Source organism: Emys orbicularis, chromosome 2 (assembly GCF_028017835.1).
Source record: "Emys orbicularis isolate rEmyOrb1 chromosome 2, rEmyOrb1.hap1, whole genome shotgun sequence".
Classification (NCBI taxonomy): domain Eukaryota; kingdom Metazoa; phylum Chordata; order Testudines; family Emydidae; genus Emys; species Emys orbicularis.
In genome coordinates, this window is record NC_088684.1 from 174,188,893 (window position 1) to 174,216,315 (window position 27,423).

The window sequence follows — 27,423 nt, forward strand, 5'->3', positions numbered from 1 at the left end:
ACAAGCAGGACTTAGTGATAAAGTGTCACTTACACCAAAGATCATGAAATATTCAGGTTGCTCCCAGTCCCAAGAGACCATTCACTTAGGCCAGGTCAATTTAGACGTCAGATCTCACACCAAAGACAAAGCTTGCAGCCAATCCTATAGCAAACTAACTAAGGATTATTAACTAAGAAAAAGCAATGAGATAGTTATTTACAGGTTAAAAGCAGGCAACATATGCACACAAATGAGTAACAGTCTATGGTTCCAAAGGTGACAGAGATGTAGTAATCTATCAGCATTGAACTATTTTAGGGCTAACCCAAGTTGATCCTGAAGATTTCTGCTTTTGTTTCCTAGCTCCAGCCCTGTGGGTGTTCAATCAGCAAAGACATGAAGAATTTTCTTGTCAGTTAGCTTCTTCCAGAATTCACGTTGATAGGATGAACTTCCCTGCAGGTAGCATCTGCACGGGTGTGAGAGAGCCATTAGCCCAGTCTTTCTATTGTGATGTCTCACTATGGCCCACTTAGATTTGACAATCCTTCTTGATGGGCAGGGGGATCACTCTTCCTGCCTGGGCTCACAAGTACAGAGCAGGCATTTTTACAGTTTTATAAAGCAAAACTTACAAGTAAGATTAATGCATGTGTAACCCACACACCTGCTGGGTGTGGTGGTCTGTCCCATCTAGTGGCACCGAGACCATTTAAAGAGAGGGAGTTAAATGAATCTGCTCTACAGCCTTAGCTGACAGCCAGTTGGCTTTTAACTCATGCGGTAGAGGCTCATGCACTAAACTCCCGGTTCGATCCTGCCCGCCAACAACCAGGGTCTGTCGGTGTTACACATGTAGCAACTTACAAGCATCTTATAGAGTCTAAATGCTAAGCACTTCTTTACAAGTCTAACACTTCCCTTGAACAATATTAACATACAGGTGAGCTGGTGTGGTTTCCACTATGAAATTGTCAGTGCTCAGCTGACTCTTATAGCCTTTGGCCAAAGCTGGCACCAGGTCTAACAGCATCACACACCCCTACTCCAATTAATTATTTATAAACAGTGTAACAGCTGCAACTGGAGAGATTGGGAAAGACCTGCCTTGTAACACCCCATTGCCCAGAGGCTAGGCCGCTCTCCTGGAATACAGAAGACTTGTATTCAAGTCCCTGCTCCAAATCAAAGTGGGGATTGAACCCAGTTCTCCAACAAACTGGGTAAATACTCCAACTACTGGGGTAAAAGTTATAAGGGGAAAAGCTGCTGCTGCCAGCACCATCAAATGCTCCTCCTCATTGGCATACTCTGATCAGGCCCTGCAGGTAAGATAGGTAAGGGACCAATTCATTTAAGGATCCCATTGGGCTTAGATGTGAGTTAAGTGCCAAGCTGCTCAGCAGCATCAGAAATAGTTAGCTGTGTCCATACCCACCAGCCAAAATTTTGATGCTGAGGGGACTTTACCAGAGAAAACATAGGCACCTAGAGAATTTAGGCATCTATAGGATTAGGCAACAGTTTTGAAGAGGGTTTCTAAATTTTGGATTTGGGCACCTAAATCCCTTTGTGAATCTAGCATGGGCTCTTTCCACTGACTCCCATAGGAGCTTTTTTGCTCTCTACAGCTGTGCCCAACCTCAGAGCTCTTGCTAGTTTTTATGAGGACCACGTGATCTTCAAGCTGTCACCTGATCCCTGACCTCACAGTCTCAGTTCAGAGACAGCTAATTAGTCACATATGGGGGACTAGCCACCCTGTGATATATACTGTAGTCAATCATCCCAAGAATGTTACAAGACAGTACACTTTTAACTTTTTCAGTCTACAACTGTTGCCCGATTTTTGTTATTTATGAATTTAGATTTTCCGGTTTTTACATTCATCTTAATTCAGTCCTTCCATTTATTTACTGAACAGCTGTATTGAGCATGTACTCAGATAGGTGTCATTCTGTGCATCTCAATTTTAAATGTACTAAAAGAAGTAAGGTTGAAATAGTGGTCAATAGAATTCAACAATCACATTTCTGACCTGCTTCAACTATCTGTTCATACCTACAAAATTATCCGGAAGATATTACTTCTTTTATTAAAACTGAATGTGGAGAACATTAATGAATCAGCAGTATAGCTTAGGTGTATAAAATATGCATCATTCCAAAGCATCATTAAGGGCATGCATTTAACATACTAATATACATCCTTATTGGATTTAGTGAACCTCAAGTACTGGTCACAGTTCTCAACAATGGATCACCATCTTGTGCAGAAAGAAATAAACATTAATCAATAGCACAATAAAAATGAAAATGAAAATAAAATAAAAATGAAAGAATAATTGTTATAATAAACCTTTAAAAATACAGTTCCATAAAGTAATTCACTCAAAGTTCAAGAATAAAAAAAATAAATAAAGTAATCCTGCATTGGGGGGGAGGCGGGAATTGATTATGAACATATTATTTTTGAAAATTTAAAGATTAAAGTTGAAATGTATCACCTCCTATTTATGCAGTGTAGTTGCAGCTTGTCTCTCTCACCAGCAGAAGTTGGTCCAATAAAATGTTACCTCACCCACTTTGTCACCTCCCATATAGCAATCTCACTCTAGATGAAGAAAAAAAATAAAGCAGCATGTTAAATGAGCTAAAATATGAAAATCTCTCAGCTGAATTGAAACTTCTTTTTGTGGCTTTTTGGCTAATATTCTAAAATGGTATCAATACAGGAATGAAAAAAAAGATAGATTTCATGTAGTCTGTAGGGGTTCATCTGCAACATGACAAGATCTGTTACGCTATTTGAAAGGAAGTGTTATTTATGGAAATTAAATATAAACAATGAGAATGAAGAGCATGAAAAGAAATGTGAAAGTACTAGAAGAGCCACACACCAAACTGACACTAGTGATTGAGTTGAACCTGCCAAAATTATTTTCCTTAGCACCTCAATTTGTACTTGTCATAATCATCCAATAACCTGAAAATCTACTACATTCCATCACTTTCTCTGCGAATGAAAGAAGCAACAAAACAGCACCAAGTTTGCATTATTATATTTAAATGAAAATGATCACGGTGTTCAAGTGTGTGAAACAATGCCTTTTGATGCTGATTAAATGCCAAAGCACAACTGATGTGCGGGAGGAATCTCAAAAGCCTTTATTACTAGTAAAAAACACCACAGATATTATCATTATCTTATTGAATAATAAAGACTAATTCAATGTTTTATTAGAAATAAATTATTTCTAACAATTTCATGGTAGAAAGGCTCTATTTATTTTAGCATAAGCATAATGGTTAATATGTACCTTGTACTCAGCTGGACCCTGTGAGCTGTCAGGTTGGAAGGCTAGGGCCTTCTTCTGAGAATAATCCCACTGAAGCAGGAAACAGCTGGAAGCAATCAACGAGCTAAGCTATGTAGAGAAAACCTGGCTTTAGTAAGAGTTTGTATTGTGATTTAAGGGAATGGTTTTGCTTTCATTCTAATGAAAATACACTGGTTGTTTGTCATTTTGGGGAACAGGTGAACCCTTTACTTGCTCAACATCCTGAGGAAATGTGAAACTGCCTATTTTAATCCTTTTTAAAAGGTAACATGGGGTATGTCTACACTGCAATTAAAAACCCACGGCTGTTCCATGCCCACTGACTCATGCTCCCAGAGCTCAGGCTAAGGGGCTGTTTAATTGCGGTGTCAAGCGTCAGGCTCCAACTGGATGACTGGGAGTACTGCATGCTCCAAGGTGGGAGAGTCCCAGGGTTTGTGAACATCTACACTGAAGTTAAACAGCCCCTTAACCCAAGCCCCACGAGCCCAAGTCAGCTGGCACAAGTCAGTCACAGGTGTCTAATTGCAGGGTAGACGTACCTATGGACTTCTTAAAAAGCTGAGTGTGGCTGGTGAGTTGGTGTTTCTTTGGCTATGGCTGCCTGTACTTGATGTAGCTTGAAACTTCCAGACAATAGACCATTCTGCTGAAAGCCCTATTTTTGTTTCTCTTTTAATCTTTATAAATGGGGTATGGGCACCTTTGGGCTGTAATCAAGCAAGACATTTTAAGTTTAAAGAAATTCAGCCACTCTATTTTCAGGGCTAGGAACAAATGAAATGTTTTCTTTGTTTTTTTAAATAGCTCTAAGAGGGTTTTTGGCTCTGAAATATTTTTCTCTTTTAAAAATTCAACCATGTCACATAAATAAACCTATTCTTCATGAGGTCTAGTGAACAGTGTAGCAACCTGGAAGAATTTGGAGGAGATACCAGGAAGTCCATCTTTGTGCAGATGGCTAGGAATGTTAACCTGCAATTAGAACAGCTCCATAAATAGTTCTTTTAATAAAAAGCCTATTTTTAGTTTAATAAGAATGGAGTCCTCTCATGTTATTACATGGTGGCAGTGATCAGTCTGATATGTGTAATAAGGAAGAGGGTGCGACCAGAGGTGAAAGTAAGCCGGTACGGGCCGGTACGGAGGACCGGTAAGAAAAGGAGACTGGCTGAAGGAGGGAGAAGCCTGCCCCCTGTATAAGAAGAGTTTAAACTCAGCTGTTCCCTGCGCGGTTCAGCCCCCGGGGTTAGGAGCTGTCTCTGGCATCCTTGTTAATTTCATTCCCAGCTGTTGGGGAGGGACGGGGGGAACGGTGTGTGTGACCATGGCAGGGGCGGTTCTTTTCTGCCCCCGGGATGAGGGGATCTCCTATACACAAAAAGTACAATAAAAAATCAGGAACCATTTCCAAGTTCAAATCTATCCCATTCCCTCCCCAGCAGAGGATCATGGTTGTGATGTCCAAACTGCTTGCAGATCCTCTTTTAAATGTTACTGTTTAAAAAAAACAAACAAAAAAACATGGAGAACATGGTGGGAAGATGTGTCATGATGATCAGGGTTTATTTTGGGCAAAGTAATATTGCTAAAGCAACTAAAGATTCACAGGGAAAGCAAATAGCCCCCATAGACAAAACCACAAAGGGATTGGAGGGGAAAACTGGATATTCAGGGAAATTATTGTGCCTCCTTTGAAAGAAATAGTAGTTTTCATTCCACCCTCTTTATATATTGATTTAAACACCTGAAATGTCCTTAGGACATAGGGCATAGTCTCAGATCTCTTTTTGTTTTGTCCTGCCTGCAGAGTGCAAAGGCTGAAATTGACAAAACTTTCTCTAAATATCTTGTATATTTCATGAAGGCTATTCCAGTTGTCCTTCATTCACCCCTGCCTTCTCCTACTACTAGCCACCCATTGGTGTGCTCCCAGCACTCTTTTATGTGCCTGGAAGGGAGATTAAAAAATCCTTGATATCTGACTTGCTAGGAAATAGGGAGGATCTAGGGAAAGTGGGGCACTGGTGGGCATGGTGCAACGCAGTCCCTTGCCCCCCTGGCTCCCTCCCTGGCTGGCTGGCTATGGTTTTTGCCTTGGTTACTTACTCCTTGGCAGACCCATCCCAGCGGCATCTGCTGGCTCTCTGCAGGCAGCAGCAGCCCACAGGGGCCGGTTGCTGGGGTCGCTGCGGGTCGGCGGCAGGTTGCAGCTGCATTGTTTGTGACACATTCATACACATACACATACATACTGTATGTATTACTATCCCGTGGGGAGGGCACCGGTGCCCTTTTGAGGGGTAGGGGAACAGGGGAGACAGTATTTCTGCTGCTCAAACCTCAGGAACTTCTGTAAGAGGCAAGGTCTGGCTGGGCACTGCCAGCGCATCTGTGGGCGCCCAGCTTTTGGATTGCTGCTTAATGGTGTCCCCAGGAAAACTTCCAGCCTCAGCAGCTGCTGTTCTCTCTTCCAGGCTGTGGGAGGGAGCCGTCCGGGAGACAGGGGAGGAGAGGGAGGTCTGGGGGGCATGCGGCAGCAACAACACAAGCAATAGGGGGTGGCAAGTGGGGGCTGCAGCTCCAACGGGAACCACTACCCACAGCAAAGCCGCCCCAGCCCCCGGCTCAGTCTTGGCACGTGGAAGGTGTGAGTGGGCCAGCCCAGCAGGGGCAAGAAAGGGGCATCCATGGGAAGGACTGGATGGAGCAAAGCATCCTTATAGTAACTCCCACATTGGGCCATACAGCTGCTCTCGCTGCTCTCCCTGTTATCGTGCCATGCCTCGAGATGAATGTGCTGCACGTCGGCCCTTTCCAAGCCACAATTTCACATATGGCATGGGATTCCACTGAGTATAAGGAGGTCCCACACATGAAATGAATAGCAAGTCTGCCACATGATGAGTGGTAAGTGCGGTCCGTTTCACTGTAATGATGTTGTTCATCGCACTGAATCCCCTTTCGCAGTCAGCATTGCTTGCAGCAAGGGTGTCCACTGCAAGGACGAGTTTTTTAAGTTTACCAGGAATGTTTTTTCCTCCAAAAGCCTTGAATTTAACAAATCCCAAGTGTGATTGATCAGCCAATGCTCTTATTTCCTTTTCTTTGAAATGGGGATTCTCTGGATTCTCTTGCCATTTTTCGGGATTCAAAACTGACAAATTGTTAATTAAGTTCTTATAATTGGAAGACCTTTCTTCACGTGTGCTTTGATCGGCTTTGTTTGAGGCAGTTGCAAATAGCAAGCCCGCGCGATTACCATGTGGGGGTACCGTATGGCACTCAAAAGCTAACTTTGGAACATCCACATGAATGTCTTCCTGGGAAAACAAAATCTTCTTGTCTTGCTTCACAGATCCAAATCTACTCTGATCCAGGTATATTCTAAATGTATATGTACAGTATGGATGGCTCTCTCAAAAAAGATCGCTCTTCAGTGTAGGAGTTGGACCAACAAACAGCCCCCTGAGGAAGGACGGACTCCATTAAGCAGCACACATTAAGCAGAAGTTCCTGAGGTGTGTTAGCCCAGAAACACTTGTCTCACCCCCCCCCCCCCCAAAAGGGCACTGGCACCTTCCCCACAGGACAGTAATACATACAGTATGTATGTGTATGAATATGTATGTCACAAACAATGCAGCTGCAGCCTGCTGCCGACTGCCCCGACCCCAGGAACCGGCCCCTACTATTGTATTATAGTAGTATTGGAGATCCCCTCATCCAGGGGGCAGAAAAGAACTGCCCCTGCCATGGTCACACACACCTTCCCCCCGCCCCCCCCAACAACTGGGAGTGAAATTAACAAGGATGCCAGAAACAGCTCCTAACCCCAGGGGCTGAACCGCGCAGGGAACAGCTGAGTTTAAACTCTTCTTATGCAGGGGGCAGGCTTCTCCCTCCCTCAGCCAGTCTCCCTGCTGCAAGCTAGAGGGGAGTCTCTGCAGCCGCTGCTAAGTGCCAGGCAGGGGGAAAGCATGGCCTAGCGTCGGCAGCCTGGCTGGAGGAGGAGGGAAGACACGGAGAAAAATGTGACAGTGAGTTTTCACTTTTTCAGGCTTATTCCAATATTAAAGTTTTTATTACAGACAGTATTTTTAGTACTAGTAGCAGCTTTATTTTCTATATCTATGTCATGCAATGTGAGGGATCCATGAAGTACGTAGGAGAGGTGGGTTGCTTGCTTGCAATTGGACCATATGGGTAAGAAATGTAAATTACTTTCACCCCTGCCCAAACCCCAGGGCTCCCAGCCGCCTCTGCAGCTGGTAGCTCCGGGGGTGATTTAAAGGGCCCAGGGCTCCTAGCTTCAGCCGGATCCCCGAGCCCTTTAAATCCTGATTTAAAAGCCCCGGGATTTAAAGGCCCCACCTCTTCTGGTAGAGGCCACGCCTCTTCCAGTTGAGGCCCCGGCCCCTCCACAGGACTCTGGAGTACCGGTAAGTCCTTTAAGTTACTTTCACCCCTGGGTGTGACTAGCATGAAGAAAAAGCAGCACCTATAACAGATGAAACACATAGTATGGAGGTACTCAGGCCATGAGTAAAGTTGGAATACCAGACCAATAAAACAAAACCAAAAAACCTTGTACAATTATGGAATCAGTAGAAGAAAGAAATTAGGCTGTATACAGAACTGACTGGGGGATAAAGATGAGAAAATTAATTTACAGTGTTTTGCTATTTAATTGGGGAAAAGAGATGAGAAGTGTGTGAGACACTTTGCCGTGGATAATACCTGAAACAGTTGAACATCTGATAAAAAGTGTCTGAGTAGTGTGACCTCAGGGATAATAAGACAGTGTTGAGATTTTTGTTTTAACCTGAAATCAAGAAGCAGAAGAAAGAATAGATACTAGTGTTACTGAGCTGAGAACTCTGGCATCCACATGTAATTTTAAAAATATAAAATATTCCTTAATCAGAGATAGGTTTTTTTGTGGGACATATGATTTCAATCTAAAGGTGTGATTACTGAGAGAAATCAATCTAACTCTGGAGTAATGCCTCCAAATGGCATGGGCAGTTAAACTATCCGGGGAAAGGATCAAAACAATGTCAGTCACAATGTCAGTTTTGGGAGTTAGAGAGGGAGCATGAGAGCCAGATACACATAACAAACATTCTCTAGATTTAGGCGAATAAACAGCCCCCTGAACAAAAACAAAAACCCCTAAACCACCAACAAAAACAAACAATCAAAAAACCCTACAAGAGTAACAATAATGCAGGCAGCTGTCCATCAGTGTGTGTGTGGGGGGAGATATCCAATTTATTGCACTAAATGCAGCATGTAGGATTACTTGCCTTTTGGCATATGTGTGTATTCAGTGCAAGCAGCTCATGGCCATCAGAGACTGAGTATGGGCTCTTGAGATTAGAGTGGCTAAACTGGAGGAGCTAAGGGTGATAGAGAGGTACATAAATTAGACTTTCCAGGATACAGTAGAGCAGTCCCAGCCCCAGTCTGACAGCCTCTGTGCTATTCAGGAGGACAAAAGTCTTCAGGAAGTAGAACATCAACCTGGAGTAGAGGGAAACGATCCCATAGTTAGGACCCTCCTTCCGGATGATGTCATGGTATAGTCCTGCACTGAGGATACTGCTCTGGGGGAGGGAACCCCAATTATTAGGAAGAGATAGGTAATAGTAATGGGGAATGCACTTATTAGAAATATAGATAGTTGGGTTTGTGATGACTGGGAGAACTCCATGGAGAATTGCCTGGTGGGTGTGAAGGCTGAAGACATCTTGAGACATCTAGACAGGCTTATATGCAGGGCTGGGAAGGAGCAAGTGGTTGTATCATGTAGGTACCAATGACATGGGGAAAGGTAGGAGAGGTGTCCTGGATGCCAAATTTAGGATGCTAGGTAATAGATTAAAGTCCAGGAACTCCATGGTAGCATTCTCTAAAATGCTCCCAGTTCCATGTGAAAGGCCAGTTAGACAGGCAAAACTGGAGGGTCTCAATGCCTGGATGAGAAGATGGTGTTCAGAGGAGGGATTTGGGTTTATTAGGAACTGGGGAACCTTTTGGGAAAGCAGGAGCCTATACTGGAAGGATGGCTCCACCTACATGAAAATGGAACCAGGTTGCTGGTATGTAAAATTAAAAAGGTCATAGAGGAGTTTTTGAACTAAGGGCTGGGGAAAAGCCAACAGGTGCAGAGGAGCACACGGTTTGGACAGACACATCCCTTAGGGGAGAAGTTAATAAAGGGAATGCTCTATACCCCAGTAAAGAGACAAGGATAAAAGCTGATAAAGTACAGGTAGGAACTGAAGAGAAACAGTCAAATGAAAACAAGGCCCATTCAATTACATCCCATGCAGACAGACAACAAAACATTGACACATTTTATAAGTTCTTGTGTTCAACTGCAAGAAGTGTAAATACTCGGAAGAACTTGAGTGCTGATATTAAATAAGGCTATTGATATAATAGGTATCACAGGACCTTGGTGGAACAATGACAATCAATGGAACACGGTAATTCCAGAGTCCAAAATATATAGGAACGACAGAGTTAGATCGCACTGGTGGTAGTGGGGTGGGGGAGGCAGTATATTTGAAAGAAAGCATAGAATCAAATATAGTAAAAATCTTAAATGAATCAAATAGCATCATAGACTATCTACGGATAGAAATTCCATGCTTGAATAATAAGAGTATAGCAGTAGGGATATACTACTGACCACCTGACCAGGACAGTGATGGTGATTGTGAAATGCTCAGGGAGATTAGAGAAGCCACAAAAACAGAAAACCCAATAATAATGGGGGATTTCAGTTATCCCTGTATAGACTAGCAATATGTCAGCTCAGGAAGGAATGCAGAGGTAAAATTTCTAGACATCATTAATGACTGCTTCTTGGAGCATCTAATCCTGGAATCCACAAGGGGAATGGCGATTCTTGGTTTAGTCCTAAGTGGTGCACAGGATCTGGTCCAAGAGATGAATATAGCTTAACTGCTTGGTAATAGCAACCATAAAGTAATTAAATTGAAAATCCTCATGCAGAGGGAAAAAACAAAGAAATCCATCATGCTAGCATTTACTTCAAAAAGGAGAACTACACAAAAATGAAGAGTCTAAGTTAAATGGAAATTAAAAGGAATGGTCACAAGAGTGAAATGCCTGGAAACTTTAAAAACACCATAATAGAGGCTCAAATTATATGTCCACCCAAATTAAAAATGAAAACAAAACAATACAAGGACCAAAAAAAATGCTATCATGTGTAAAAAAGAAAGTAAAAGAGGTAGTTAGAGATAAAAAGCCATATTTTAAAAAATTGAGTCAAATTTTACTGAGGAAAATAGAAAATAATATAAACTCTGACAAATTAAGTATACAAACATAATTAGGGGGGCCAAAAAAGAATTTGAAGAGCAACTAGCAAAAGACACAAAAACTAATAGCAAAAAAGTTTTCAAGTACATCAGAAGCAGGAAGCCTGCCAAACAGTCAGTGGGACCACTGAACAATCGTGGTGCTAAAGGAGCACTCAAGGAACACAGTGCCATTGCTGAGAAGCTAAATGAATCCTTTTGCATCAGTCATCACTGCAGAGGATGTGAGGGAGATTCCCACGCCTGAGCCATTCTTTTTAGATGACAAATCTGAGGAACTGTCTCAGATTGAGGTGTCATTAGATTTGTTTTTGAACAAATTGATAAATTTGACATTAATAAATCACCAGGACCAGCTGGTATTCACCCAAGAGTTTTGACAGAACACAAATATGAAATTGCAGAACTACTAATTTTGGTAAGTAACCTATCGCTTAAATCAGCTTCGGTACCAGATAGCTAATATAATGCCGATTTTTAAAAAAGGCTCCAGAGGCAATTACAGGCACTTAGCCTAACTTCAGTATCAGGCAAATTGGTTAAAACTATAGTGAAAAATACAATTATCAGACAATACATGAACACGATAGGTTGGGGAAGAGTCAACACAGCTTTTGGGAAATCATGCCTCACCAGTATATTTGAATTCTTTGAGGGTGTCAAGAAACATGGAGAGGGGTGATCCAGTGGAGGTAATATACTTGGACTTTCAGAAAGCCTTTGACAACATCCCTCACTAAAGGCTCTTAAACAAAGTAAGGAGTTATGGGATAAGAGGGAAAGTCCTTTGATGGATCAGTAACTGATTAAAAGATAGGAAACAAAGGGTAGGAATTAATGGTCACTTTTCATTGTGGAGAGAGGTAAATATTGGGGTCCCCTAAGGAACTGTAGTGGGACCAGTGCTGTTCAAAATATTCATAAGTGACCTGGAAAAAGGGGCAAACAATGAGGTGGCAAAGTTTGTAGACAATACAAAATTATTTAAGATAGTTAAGTCCAAAGCAGACTATGAAGAATTACAAAGGGATCTCATAAAACTGGGTGACTAGGCAAGAAAATGGCAGATGAAATTCATTGTCAATAAATGCAAAGTGATGCATATTGGAAAACATAATCCCAACTATACATACAAAAGAATAAGATCTAAGTTAGGAGTTACCACTCAAGAAAGAGATCATTGTGGAGTTATCATGGATAGTTCTCTGAAAACATCTGCTCAATGTGCAGCAGCAGTCAAAAAAAGCTAACAGAATCTAAGATATCATTAGGAAAAGGATAGATAATATCATAATGTCACTATATATATCCATGGTATGTCCACACCTTGAATACTGCATGCAATTCTGGTTGCCCCATCTCAAAAAGATATATTAGAATTGGGAAAAATATAGAGAAGGACAACAAAAATGATTAAGGGTATGCAACAGCTTTCATATGAGGAGAGATTAAAAAGACTGGGACTGTTCACATAGAAAACTGATGGCTAAGAGGGGGTATGATAGAGGTCTATAAAATCACAAATGGTGTGGAGAAAGTGAATAAGGAAGTCTTATTTATCCCTTCACATAACACAAGAACCAGGGGTTGCCCAATGAAATTAATAGGCAGCAGCTTTAAAACAAACATAAGGAAATACTTGTTCACACAATGCATAGTCAACCTGTGGAACTCATTGTCAGGGGTTGTTGTTAAGATCAAAAGTATGAGTGGTTTCAGAAGATAATAAGATAAGTTAATGGAGGATAGATCCATGAATGATGGTCAAGGATGCAACCTCATGCTCTGGGTGTCTCAAAACCTCTGACTGACAGAAGCTGGGACTGGAAGACAGGAGATGGATCATTCAATAAATTGCTTATAAGTTCATTCCCTCTGAAGCAATTGTTGGAAGACAGGACACTGACTTAGGTGGACTGTTGGTCAGACTCACTATGGCCACCCTAGACCAGACAATAGCCTGGTGATTAGGCACTCACTTGGGAAGGAGGAGTCTAGATATGACCTGAAACAACATTGTTCAAATTTCTTTGATTTGCCAAAAAATCCAGAAAATGTTTTTGGTTCAACATGAAACATTTTTTTAAATTATTTTGTTTTATTGGGGGGGAAGGGGCAGGAGGCTCTTCATAGTTATTTGATTTCTGTGGGAGCTAGGCACCACACTAGGTGCCTAGCTGCATCTTTAGGTGCCTAAACACCTGTATATATCTGCCTCTAAGAGACTGAGATGTCTAGGTCTCATTTTCAAAAGTGACTTGAGTGCTTAGGAGCTTAAATATCACTGAGAGTCAATGGGCTTAGCAATGCTAAGCCAAGTAACTCTAAATACCTCTAAAAATCTGGACTTCAGACAAGAAGTGACAAAAGTCATGAATCATGATAGCAAGCTTCACATCCAGGAGGAAGGATCCCAGTCAGAGGCAGATGGGGGGAAGCAGTTCTGATCACTTTTACTTTTTGTTTTATCTAGTAGCAATGGGAAATTAATCAGACTGAGGTTTGGTTATGGCTGAGCACCCCCTGTTAGGGAAACTGGAATAAGAAATGTTAAATGAAAAAGTTTCCAGGACATAAGTTATTCTGTCCTTCTGTGAGAAGAAAGTGGAAACTTTATCTAACATGCTGAGTGGACTCAAGTTCTGGATGCTAATGTGTGATAACCAGAAAGTGAAACTGATTAGTAACAAACTGTAAACAAACGTGATATTGACTTCTATTTTCATCATCTGTACAGAGTGAGAGGGAAAAAAAGCTAACAAAAAGCAAAAATGGTGGGAAAGCATTTAAGTTCTAAAACTTCTTTCCATTTGTATCATCCACAGTGTTATTAACAAGGCAAGATTATTTTATTATATTTATTTATTTATTTTGTAAAATATATGGGGCTTGATTTCAGAGGTGCCAAGCACAGTCATTTAAGACTGATTAGAAAGGGAGCCTCAGATGATCAGTACCTCTGAAATTCATCACTGTGAATTTTAACCTGATAATGGTCCATAATTTATTATTAATAAGGGCATTTTAGATACTTTATAAGCAGTAAAAATTGGGCCTGTTGTTGCTTGGTATCACACCTTCCCTTCTGGAGTAAGATTGTGGTGAGACTACTGTCACAATATTTAGATGCCTCTGATTTCCTTAATTCTTGTCTTACTGGATGTAGACCTGGCTTTGGCATTGAAACTACATTGGTTGTGTTGGTTGATGATCAGGCAATGTATGAGAATTATGTGTTCTTGCTGGTATTATTAGTTCTGTCCCCTGCCTTTGATCACAAAATGACGTTGACTTGTCTACAGGCCCTGGCAGGAGTGGACAGAGCTGCTTTTTGTTGGCGTTGTTCTTTTCTCTTGAAGAGATCTCACTGGTAGCTGTTCCTCTTTCCATAGAGCTCTCACATGTCAGGGGCATCATTCTGTCACCTCTCCTGTGCGATGTGTTTATGGGGCTGTTACGAGGATTAATAAGGGGACACGGAGTCTAGTGTTTTTAGTATGCTGATGGCACCCAGCTTTGTGTCTCTCATATAACTCACATAGTTTCATTCAATGCCTCAGTCAGCGTCTAGTTGTGGTATGGAGCTGGCTCAAGCTCAAACCAGCAATACTGAGATGGTGATGAGTGGTTGGGTGAGGTAACTAGAGGAGATAGAAGAAATAACATCAGTTCCTTTAATTGAGGAAGTGCTTCTGTCATTGGGGGTTGTAATTTAGATGTGATTCTGTCCCTCCAGCTATTGTTGGATGATCATAATACAGAAGTAAACTTGTCAGTTTTCTGCTGTCTGTATCTAGCCAGGAGTTCGCAGCCTCCTATGTCATATGTGGATCTTGCTACTAGTATCAAACTCCTGTCAGCTCATGATTAGATTATTGCAATGTGCTCTACATTGGACCACTTATTATAATCAGGGCAACTGAAATGGTGCAGGAAGCAGCAATTCATTTATTGAGTGGGGCATCTCGCTGGGTGTATATACCATTAGTACTCTGGGATCTGCACTGGGTGCATATTGGTCTCCAAATGGAGTTTAAGTAGTTGGTTATGACTTGGAAAGCATTAAATAACCTGGAAAGTGCCTACTGGGAGAGTACACTTCTCTTCCTGTGACACATTGTCCCAGCTGTGGACACTGGAGATGCTCAAACTAAATCCCCTTTCAGAGATGGAGCTGCTGGGAGTCCACATGGGAGTTCCAGGAGTCACCAGTGCCACCACCGTCTTGATCCAAAATAGCCCATATTTGGGGAACCTCTAGAAATTCTGAAAGAGCCATCCGTTTGACAGGGTTCTGGGAGAGGGTTGGGTGAGAAGGAGCCTTTTGTTGTTTTTTGGCTAACTGCCCAAGTAAAGTTGGTCCTCTGTGAATGTTTGTTTTTTAATGCTGCTGGGAGTATTATATTGATAATTGAATTGTCAGGGTGCCTAGATCATTTGGATAGGTTTGTTTTTATTTTTAAATATAAAAAGATAAAATAAATAAAACAACTTACAGTTTAAACTCCCGAACCTTCTAAAGGATCTTCCCACTTGGACCATCAGGTCTGAGTGGAGTCCCATCCATTTTACTAAGGCTCTATGCAGACAGAGTCATTAGAAGGATCAGGCTCTAGATAGTCAATATTTAGGGAAAGGATGAGAAATAAGATGCAAGAAAATGTGAGGTAACTGAGTGGTGAACTTCAGCATGAGTCATGTTACTGTAAAGATTTTATTTTTAAACATGCCTGTAGATCTTAAATTTGTGGAGTAAGGGTTTTTTATTCCTCTGTTCCTTTTATATGTACTATATTTTATTGGCCACACCTCCCAACTATTTCTTTAATATTGACGTTCTCCTTCTTCCACATTCTGGTTCGCACTTTCCATAAACACCATTATTCTGTGAAATACAAATACCACTAAATATCCACAAAAATCAGCAGTTGCATCAAATAACTTGAAGTTGGTGTCATGGGAAATGGATAATTGGACCTACAACCTGGACTGGTGAGGTATAAATCTTTCATGCCAAGAGTAGAGTATGCTGAAATGTTTTAGAACTTGACCTAGTTGTAGAGTGTCATTGAAGTTCTGCTCAGGATAAACTGCTACGTCAATTTGGGCACGTACCTCAATCCAGTAATCGCATTGTTAATTCCTACATTGTTCGAGTTTATCAGCAGTCCATCAAATTGATAAGTCTGTGCCAAGCTGAACAAGTTTTATTGAAAACATCTGACATAATGGGGAGAGAGAAGAGTCCATTTGTACTGTATCATGCAATAAAAATGCATTAAGTGCAAAATTGTATCCTTTGATAAGAGTAAGAAGAATAATTCTGTCCCAAATGGAAATAGAACCATATTTTTCTTTTAAAGTATGAAATCTGTAAGAAGATTAATATATGCTTGCAAACGTCTTAGTAGAAATCTGTTCTTTTAACAAAGTGCAACACAATTAATATTCTATTTAAAATAGGATGATAGTAAATGTTATATCAACAATATATGAATACATGTGAACAAATCAATTGTTATAATTAAATATTGGAGGCTGTTGTACCATGGTTTTATAAGGATTATATTTAAAGAGGACTTCCTAGGATAAAAAGGGAAGAACTAGAAAAAAGAATCTGCTGGCTCCATTAGCCACCATATAGCCTGACAGATATCTGATCTGTATCTGCTCCTATTAACATCTGGAAACAGAATTCTTGATTTCAGGCATATGTTCTACTAACATTCTTCTACAACATGAAGTATCAAACTGCTACTATATGAGATATTATAAAGAAGTTGAGGCTGTTCCAGCATAAGCCTGATAGTCACATCCCTTGCAACTTTGACTAGAATTGTTCTTCAGGCTTCATTTTTTGAGCTTACTCTCAAACTATAGTAGAGCTCTTTATAATTTAAAACAAGGAAGTAATCCACTTGTTTATAGTCATAGGATTTTAAAATTACACTTTCTTGATGTTTTGACCAATTTGTGTCCCTGTTACTTAAAAGTATTGTTTTATTATATTTTATATATGTATATGCATAAAATATAGAGGTTTTACATTTTTTTAATACAAAATAATGTTATTTGCATGCTTTGACATGGATGTAACTTTCATAACAGATGCCAGTGCATAAAATATATTCTTTGACAAATCTGTCATGTCAAGTATTAACATACTAGAGAAAATCTAGCCGAGTAGCAAAATGATTCTATTAACATTTTTAAACATCAGTACTTGTTCTTTGTCACTGCTGCTTCGTTCTCCATCACAGACATTAATGGCTAACATTTTAGCTGTCAAAATTCTGGCAGAGTGGGCACAGGGGAGTTAAATGATGCAAGAAGCCTCTTCTTATAAGCTTTTGCCTCCAGTACAGAGGCTGGGCACATTGAGAGTCCTTGTGTTCAGAAAGTCCAAAGCTCAGGGTGCACAGTGCTTTGCAAGTTTGGGCACTAAGAAATCAAACCCAGTCAATTCAATGTCTGAATGTTTTGTCTGTTCAATAGTTTGTTGCTGAGTCAGTATTGTTATCTGTGATGGTCCATGTTGTCAGAGATTTCTAGTTTACGAAATAATTCTTTTTTTTCCAGTGTGACAATGCAAAAGGACTTAAAGCCTTCTATGATGCAATAAAATATGGACCTAATCATCTGATGGTTTTTGGTGGAGTATGTGCAACAGTCACTTCTATCATTGCTGAATCCCTGAAAGGATGGAATTTGGTTCAGGTAAGTCATGACATATAATATATTTGACTAGTGACTGTCTTCAAATTCTTTAAAGAAATTTTTGGAAAATTAATAACTGTCAAAAGTTTTGATTAATGCTTTGCAAAATGTTAAATGTGAATAACTATACAATAACTTTGAAGGTCAATGAGGTTATATATAAAAAGGACAATAATTTCAAATACTAATTTGAAACTTTAACTTAACACTTTCAGGGATTGGCATGTTGAGGCTTCAAACATATATTAAAGCTGTTCAGAACATTTGTGATTAGAAATTAAAAGTATTTGGTTTACCTGGTTTGCCTTGGCAGATAGTTATTTACATTTTATGTGATATATGCCTGAAATTGTAAGATTAATGAAATACAGTATAGAGCGATCATTCAAGGAACTTGGTGTGCTAATCCAGTGCCTGATCTAAAGCCCAATAAAGTGAATAGAAAGACTCCCTTTCATAGAATCATAGAATCATAGAATATCAGGGTTGGAAGGGACCTCAGGAGGTCATCTAGTCCATCCCCCTGCTCAAAGCAGGACCAATCCCCAACTAAATCACCCCAGCCAGGGCTTTGTCAAGCCTGACCTTAAAAACCTCTAAGGAAGGAGGTTTACCTGGAATGGGTTACCTCCCTAGGTAACCCATTCCAGTGCTTCACCACCCTCCTAGTGAAAAAGTTTTTCCTAATATCCAATCTAAACCTCCCCCACTGCAACTTGAGACCATTACTCCTTGTTCTGTCATCTGCTACCACTGAGAACCGTCTAGATCCATCCTCTTTGGATCCCCTTTTCAGGTAATTGAAAGCAGCTATCAAATCCCCCCTCATTCTTCTCTTCTGCAGACTAATCAATCCCAGTTCCCTCAGCCTCTCCTCATAAATCATGTGCTCCAGCCCTTTAATCATTTTGTTGCCCTTCACTGGACTCTTTCCCATTTTTCCACATCCTTCTTGTAGTATGGGGCCCAAAACTGGACACAGTACTCCAGATGAGGCCTCACCAATACCGAATAGAGGGGAATGATCATGTCCCTCGATCTGCTGGCAATGCCCCTACTTATACAGCCTAAAATGCCATTAGCCTTCTTGGCAACAAGGGCACACTGTTGACTCATAGCCAGCTTCTCATCCACTGTAACCCCTAGGTCCTTTTCTGCAGAACGGTCTCTAGTCTGTATCAGTGCATGGGATTCTTCCATCCTAAGTGCAGGACTCTGCACTTGTCCTTGTTGAATCTCATTAGATTTGTTTTAGCCCAATCCTCAAATTTGTCTAGGTCTCTCTGTATCCTATCCCTGCCCTCCAGCGTATCTACCACTCCTCCCAGTTTAGTGTCATCTGCAAATTTGCTGAGGGTGCAGTTCACGCCATCCTCCAGATCATTAATGACTTCAGTAGGCTTTGACTTTGACTTCAGTAGGCTTTGAATCAACATATCCTGAGGTCTTCACTCATTTTTTTTCTTAAGCATTATTCAAGCAAACTCACTCTGACTTCAAAAGAAATTGAAATGAATAATATTTTAGTAAAAACTAAATAAGGACCTCAGTATTTGGCCCGTACATCACATCTATTCCCAGCTGTTCCCTTCTCTGTCATTCTCAAAGGTCCCACTTTGTGGGAATTTCCCCCAGCCTGCGGAATCATAGAATTTATTAATACTGATCTTTAAAACAGTCATCCAGATAGGACCAATAAAGAGCAGCATGAGATGCCTGAAGCATGATATGCCCCAAGGCCTAATGAGGAAATCCTTGTCTTCTGGCTCAGAATCTCCAGATTTACAGTGGACCATACAAACTAGCCAGCCAACCTGGGGATGTCATTTGGGATCCTCCCTGGCCTATCCCTCAAACGTGAATGATTTGGAACTGGCTGTGGGAAGGCTTCTGAGCTCTACATACTGTGTATATGACCAGTGTATAACCAATAAGCTAGCAGTGATGGGAAACGCTCAAAGAGGTCATTTTTAAGTTTGGTTTAGAAGTGGATAAATGACTGAATAGATGGGTAAGTTTATTTGATGGATAAAATATGCTTTTCATACTGTCCCAGGGGAAGTGTACAAAAATTGCATGTTATAAATGTATAACAATTACTTAAGTTCTGTAAGTAATTTTTTTTACACAGGACCCTTACCTAATTCAGTGCACAGCATGGAGACACAAGGGGGCAGAATTAAGGTAGTGAAGGGGACATGCTGGAGTAGTGGGGGTGAAGGTGCAGAGAAGGGAGACTTAGCTGGGTAGCTAAGGTAGTTCACTAGTGAAGGGATAACACTCATTTCATATTAATCAGCATGAGGCAGCACTATGAAGCTTCAAGGGCAAACTTTACCCCAACTAAATGCACTCAACTGGTGGCCTCTGGTATCCTCTCTGTTCCTTCCCTGTAACTCTTCAGAGTTGAGAGTTATTATTTCACTTGAGTTGTCCTACCAGTATTTGTCAAGAATTTTATCCCTCCCCACAAGTCATTCAGTTTCCCTTTAAGTCCCCTAAACACTTTCATTTTCTCTGTATTTTAAGAGTGACTCTTTGCAGAGGATTTTCTGATACTTTTTTTATGAAGGATCTTTCATAGAAACCCAGAAAAAGTATTGCTGTCAAGAGAAGATTTTATTTTTATTCCTGCACTATACTTTGGCTGGAGTTTTGTTATTCTAAGCTTAGGTAGCTTGTAAGATGTGGAAAAGGTCTCTTCCACCATGAAAATAGCAGGGTATCCTGGGGGAAGAGGGCGTAGCAGTGGAAAATGTGATATTTTCATTGACTAAATGATGAAAGAACATAAATGAGAGCAGGGTTGGGGATTTCATGAAGTGTAATGGGTGGTGCAGCAGTAATGAATACAACTTTAGATATGGCTTGCAAAAAAGTAATAATGTTTGCTAGACTGTACTGCCATACAGTAGGTATTATTTGTGAATAAGTCTGATGGGTGCATAAGCACAAATCCTTCTGTTCACAAGGTTGCAATTTATTTAATTAGTATCCTTGATTTAAAACTTATCAGTAGCAACAATTATGCAGATCTTGGCAAATGAAGCAATAAATAGCATACAGCATCCCTGAAGACTCAAAACTACCGTCCACCAAAAACTTCAGAGGTTCCACCTAAAGGTGTGACAATGGACACTTATACAGAATCATAGAAAGTAATGTAGATGATGTAATAGTAGAAATTTAAATGAAGCCAAGAAGAGGAATAGGAGGGAAAACAATTTCTATAGATATAACTATTGGCAGTAGGCAGACCTGGCATTACACTGCAAGGAAAAGAATCTGAATTTGGCTCCCTAACCCCCATCACTCTTTTCCTGTGAAAGCCACAGAGGCAGCATATTTAGCCCACAGTATATACTGATTTGATTTACACTGACCCCCTCTGGCTGGCTGAAGTGATGGCTTTTCTCCATGAAAGAGATGCTTCAGTGCAGGGCACTCCTGAAGGAGTGGGTGGAGTAGAGAAGAAGAAAATAGAGAGCAGAGGAGCAGAGTAGTTCCTTAAACATCCTTCCATTTGTTATCAAAGATAGGGATAGCTTTCCTGCTCACAGCTTGATATTTTCCCCAAAGCTTTCTAGACCAAGTGAAAAATACTTGTGCCACCATGCTTCCAAAGCTGTCCCTCTCTTCCCCTCTCCCAAAACATCCCCCAAATCAACCACACCCATGCAATATAAGGGAATAAAATAGTCACATGATGTTTATTATTTATTGAGTTGCAGCATTATTAATGAACTTTCTAAATAATGAACTTAACAAAATGGATTGTACCCTGCCTTCCGTGAATTTATTATTCATTCTTTCAACATCCTGACTTTTTCACTCCACTCTTTCTTTCTTATTTTAGGTCACATTTTTCACACCGTTTTGAAATTGTTGTTGCGTTTTTTCTTCTTAAGAAGGCAGTCTTTAGCAAAGTCAGGGAGTTGGTAGGTAAGATCCCTTGGGAAGCAATTCTAAGGGGAAAAACAGTTCAAGAGAGTTGGCAGAAACATTAAGGGCACAAGAGCAAACAATCCCACTGCCTAGGAAAGATAGGAAGTATGGCAAGAGACCACTCTGGCTTAACCAGGAGATCTTCAATGATCTGAAACTCAAAAAAGAGTCCTACAAAAAGTGGAAACTAGGTCAAATTGCTCTCTTTAACCTCTGAGGATAGGACCAAAAGCAATGGGCTTCAATTGCAGCAAGGATGGTTTAGGTTGGACATTAGGAAAAAATTACTAACCGTCACGGTGTTTAAGCACTGGAATAAATTGCCTAGGGAGGTTGTGAAATCTCTGTCACTGGAGATTTTTAAAAGCAAGTGAGACAAATACCTGTCAGGGATGGTCTAGATAATACATAGTCCTGCCTTGAGTTTAGGGGCCTGGACTACAAGACACTCAAGGTCCCTTCCAGTCCTATGATTCTCTGATTCTCCCTCCCTCTGTCCCTTTATGTCCTTTCCTTTCTTACTGTTCATTATGTTCTGTTCTTCTTTTCCCCATACTTGCTGGCTCTTCTCCTTCCCCAACCCATGATCTCTCTTTCTCTCTCTTACTATCTTTTTAAAAATTATCCCCACAAACATCCAGTGACATATCCATTTTAGATAGTGCCTTTTACAAACCTCAAAATATGCTGCAGAATTACAAACTACACACCACCAAAATGCAGCCACATCTTGGTAGAACACTGCAAAAGGCATATATTTCATAGATAAATTGAGAGGAAAACAACAATAAAAATACATTGGAAAATATGTTGCAGTTGCATTTTATCCATTATTTAAAAGGACTTGAATTTTTGCACAATGACTGAAAATTCTAGTGTGCTCATTCCTGACCACTTAAAAAGATGACAACTTCCTGGGCTTCTGCCTCACAACTCATTCAGGTTTACAAATGGCCTGCAACAACTGGAATGGGAGGGAAGACTGCTAAAGCCCTGGTAGATAAAGTCTCAGAACGATTGACTTTTTGTCTTAAAGCTATTTAATCGTTCATATGCTATAGCTGCGCAGAAGAAAGGTTTTTTGCCTCTACCATAGCATCTGCCAAAACTTGATCAGTAGATTTATTTCTGGTCCTGTATTGGTTGGTGAATGGTCTGATTTGAATACCTCCTGTTACAACTATATTGCTGATACTCTGATACTTAACTATATTGCTGGTTATTTTGTGGAGAAAATCACCCAGATTCAGACTGAGATTTCTGCATTTGTGGAAACAGTGTGTTGTCTAGAGGAGACAAATGCTACATTATCTCTATTTGAGTTTCAGCCAGCGATGCTCTCTAAGTGGTCGGGTGAACTTCATCATGCAATCTGTGCTCTGGACACATGTTCTTCCTGACTGGTAAAGGTCATGAGTTTTTATTTTCCTTTGTGCTCATGATGTTTGAAAAGGTTTGCAGTCATCCAGCTCACAGTGTTTGGATGCCTGAGATTTCCTTAGCCTTTATCAATCTAGGTAATGACTTAGATATGGCACAGAAACTGCTCTTGTGGCACTGATCTTCTAATGATGGATGAAGAGAAAATATTCCTATTAGTAGTATGAGCTCTATTAGTTGCATTTGATACATTGGTCATGAAATGTTAAAGATATATCCAAGTGCCTTCATTCTTATCTCTCTGAGGCTTGGTCTACACTTACCCCCCAATTTGAACTAAGGTACGCAACTTCAGCTACGTGAATAACGTAGCTGAAGTTCGAAGTACCTTAGTTCGAACTTACCTCGGTCCACACGCGGCAGGCAGGCTCCCCCGTTGACGCCGCGGTTCCCCCGTCGACGCCGCGGTACTCCTCTCGTCTAGCTGGAGTACCGCAGTCGACGGCGATCACTTCCTGGTTCGACTTACCGCGTCCAGACAAGACGCGATAAGTCGAACCCAGAACTTCGATTCCCAGCCGCCGAACTAGCGGCTGGGTGTAGACATACCCTGAGAGGATTAAGAGGGTAATGTTGGGCAATTCTACTCTACACTGGACAGCTTTTTCATTTATATATGATTGCAACCTTTTCTTTTCACTGTAGACTTTGCAACATGATTCATGTCTTCTCAATTACTTTAGAAACCACCTTGAAATGGACCATTTCACTCTTAATTTTTTTGGCCCTAAATTTAGGACTGTGATATGCAGAATCCCCATAGTGCAAGCCATTGAAGTCAATATATATTGATCTATGTGTAAGCTTGTCTGCAAACAGGGCCGGCTCTAGGCACCAGCGTTACAAGCATGTGCTTGGGGCGACACTTCTCAAGGGGTGGCATTCCGGCCCTTTGGGGGCAGCTCTTTTCAAGGGGCTGCACTCCGGGTTTTTTTGTGTTTTTTTTTTTTTTTGCTTCGGCGGCAGCACTCCGGGTTTTTTGGGGTTTTTTTTGCTTGGGATGGCAAAAATCCTGGAGCCGGCTCTGCCTGCAAAATAGTAATTATTAGACACTGAACATAATACTGATTTTACTGTTATGTTTGAGTTTTATTTTGCAAAGAACTCGGCTTTTTGGTAAAAATAAGTTTGTCAGAATAACTTTTGTTCAAAATTATTATTCTTCAAAACAATTTGTCAACCACGGTTTAAACAAATAAATGTGGCGTCAGGTTATTTGGATAGATAACCCTGGTTCCAGCTGCTTTGTACAACAGAGGCAGCACAAAACAGCTGAAAAGTTTCCCAATACACACTGCTGAGGTTTCTCCTTTTAGAGGGCCCTATGAAATCTGCCCCTGCTGTATAGGGGTGTGGGAGGAAGAGGAGTGGGTGTGATGAAGGAGAGTCAGAGTGCTGAATACTCTAGCCAATCCCTTGTCTTCTCTAAACTATGTCAGAGCTGTTTTGGTCCCCAGTGTTCCCAGCATTGGAGGAGCTAAAACGTGACTTGTTTTCTCTCTGTTACCCCAACGTCTTATTTGTTCCCTTCATGAGCTCTGCCCAACATTATTTACTTACATCATGAATAACTCACTTGCAGTCTCTGGAGTTATACCACTGTAAAGCCAGTGTAAGTGAGAAGAAAATCAAGCTCAGTACATCAGCATATGGTATAAGACAAACTGACCCTTACATGTGCAGGGAAATTTCTATTTCTGCCTATACTCCAGTTGTTCTAATTACAATATCATTACTGTGTCTGGAACTTGAAAAAGACTAATTTATTTCTACAGTTACATAGGCAACTCCCATTAATTTAGGGTAGCAACTATCATGATCAACTCTTAGACCTGAAAAGTTATTAATTGGATATCCACCCTTAAAATTCTTAAGTTTAGAAAGATGAGTTTACTTGGGCAAGTCACTTCACCTCTCTGTGGTTTTTCTTTCTTTCTTTCTTTCTTTTTTCCCAGGGGGAGGGATAGCTCAGTGGTTTGAGCATTGGCTTGCTAAACCCAGGGTTGTGAGTTCAATCCTTGAGGGAACCATTTAGGGATCTGGGGAAAAAATCTGTCTGGGGATTGGTCCTGCTTTAAGCAGGGGGTTGGACTAGATGACCTCCTGAGGTCCCTTCCAACCCTGATATTCTATGATCATACACAATAAAATCAATACATACAATACAGTAAAGTGAAGAACATTTCAAAGAATGGTAAAATTAGGTTATAAGACTATGTTATCTAGCAGACAAAGGTATAACACGATCCAATGGCTGGAAATTGAAGCTGAGAGTGAGAGTAATTAACGGTCGTGGTGGATTCTCCATCACTAATAATTTTTAACTCAAGACTGGATGTTTTTCCAAAAGATATGCTCTAGGAATTATTTTGGGGAAGTTCTACAGTCTGTGTTATAGAGGTGTTCAGACTAGACGATTACATTGTCTTTTCTGGCCTTGGAATCTATGCATCTATGAAAAAAGTTGAAGGTCTTTTTTCAACAATAAAAGCACAGACCCTGATTCACCGCTGCATTACTCCCAGTTTACCCTAGTATAAACTACAAATACACAAGCATTAATATCAGGGAGAATCAGACCATTATGTTTAAATTAGCTAGAATAATATTTATTCTAGGCCCACTGTGTTTAAATTAGATAGAATAATGTTATCCCAAGACTCCAGGATGAGGTACAGTAAACATTATACATCCTACCCAGAGTATAAAGTGAAACATTTAGCCGAAGGGAGCTTTCCTTTCCTTCCATCTTCTGCTCATATGTAGAAAACTAATTTAGTTTAACAAGATGAGCTGGCTTAATCTGACTTCCTATCAGTTGAAGACTGATTTTATTAATTTTATTTAAATATGATTATCTATTCCATTTAATCTCAACCAACTTGTATCTGTGTTGTTGAAACAAACAATAAGCTAGCATCACCAATACAGCTTTTGTCTTTGATCTAATGTCAGCAAGTCCAATTCATTATAAATGGAGTAAGAGGCTTATTTCAATCACTTCTTAAAATAAAACACGATACAGTCATAAATTGGGTCAAAACTATCAAACGCTAATGCTGAATCTGTGATCTGTATAATCAAAAACAGAAAACATGCCCTATAGAGGAATGCTTAATTAACTCATTTGTCCAAAACATTCATTCCTTTCTATTTAGTCTTTGATCAATATGGGGACTGAATGGAAGAATGAGGTCCAGATACAAGACGAATGATCTTCTGCAACTTAGTGACAGAAGAATAAAAAAAGCTTCAGTTCAGTTCAAAGGCTACTTATAAGCATATTACCAAATAAATCCTTTTGTTTCCATTCAGATCCTCTTAGAAGCTGAGAATGTAAGATTTAAACTTTGGGCTACAGTCACACATTAACGGGGTTATTTTTCACATTACTCAGTCTAGCAAATTACATACTAACATATTAATGGACACAGTTTTTCATTTATCATGGTTCTGATTAAAACAGTATCAGGAATGTGACCAAAATAATTAACACATTTTTCGCTGAGTTAAGTGGACTCTATCATGTGGTGTGCATCTTCAACTTGGCATATGGCAAAGCATTAGTGAAATACCTGGGTACTTGCATATATTGTCTAAAAATATACAATATGAAGATTTCCAGAATGCCTAACACGATATCACCTTTCCATTTTTTATATGCTCTTTGAACCTAATTTCAAAACTTGGTTAAAAATATTCCAACATCCTAATTCAAATATCTGACTAAGAATTTGGCTCAATAATTTGTTTGTTTAATTCCCAGTCAGGTCTCAGGGCTTTATTTGCCTTTTGTGGGTTTTTCCCCTCAGCTCTGTTGTCTCCTCCAGAGGCATTTGAAGTGGCTGATGTCCCTTAGCGAGAGAGAGAATGAGGCTAAGAAAGCCAAAGGCAAAGGGAAAGATCTATGTTCCCTGTTCCATCCCCCTTGCTGAGTTTTTCATTGGGGAGCTTGCAGGCAGAGTGCAGTTCTCCCCCACACACAGAGCAGTCTTGGCATGGTTGCCTTTACACTGCTACTGCGGGCAGTAATGGACCTAGGCATGATTGGAGGAGCCAGTTTTGCTGTACTTAGACTATCTATGATCAAGTCACCTCTTAAACTTCCCTTGGATAAACTAAATAGATTAAACTTGATAAGATGGATGATGTGATATCTTTTATTAGAACAATTTCTGTTGGTAGAAGAGACAAACTTTGGAGCTCGCCAGAGCTCTTCTTCAAGTCTGGAAAAGGTAACCAGAGTGTCACAGCTAAATACAAGGTGGGACAAATGTGTTAATTAATTGATAACAAATGTGTTAATTAATCCATCCTGCCAAGCATCCTGTGCAAATTTGAACATGGGACAGATTGTTAAGCATAAGAGGTTAAGATGTTGCAAGAAACCACTTAAAATTAAATGCAAAATTAATATCTCTGCAGTAATAGGATAAATGAGGGTTAATAGGCTACCAATTGTTTTAATGAGTTGTAAAACCAGTGTCTCTGTTTAGACCATGATTTTTAGTGTCTAGCAGACTTGTGAATTTAGATTCCCATGCATGTCTTTTGAAGGTGTTGTGCAAGTTTTCTTTGAGGACAAGGACAGATAAGTCAGATAGAGAGTGATTGCTTTGTGAAAAGTGTTCACCCACAGGT

At 40.3% G+C, this 27,423-nt stretch overlaps 1 protein-coding gene across 1 annotated transcript in view; it reads left to right on the forward strand.

Moving 5' to 3' along the window:
- Positions 1-27,423, forward strand: part of GABBR2 (gamma-aminobutyric acid type B receptor subunit 2) — an 878,387-nt gene that overhangs the window by 169,396 nt on the left and 681,568 nt on the right. The window contains exon 2 of the mRNA XM_065399110.1: positions 17,260-17,397. Within this exon, the coding sequence (XP_065255182.1) occupies positions 17,260-17,397 (138 nt within the window). The remainder of the gene's footprint in view (positions 1-17,259; positions 17,398-27,423) is intronic.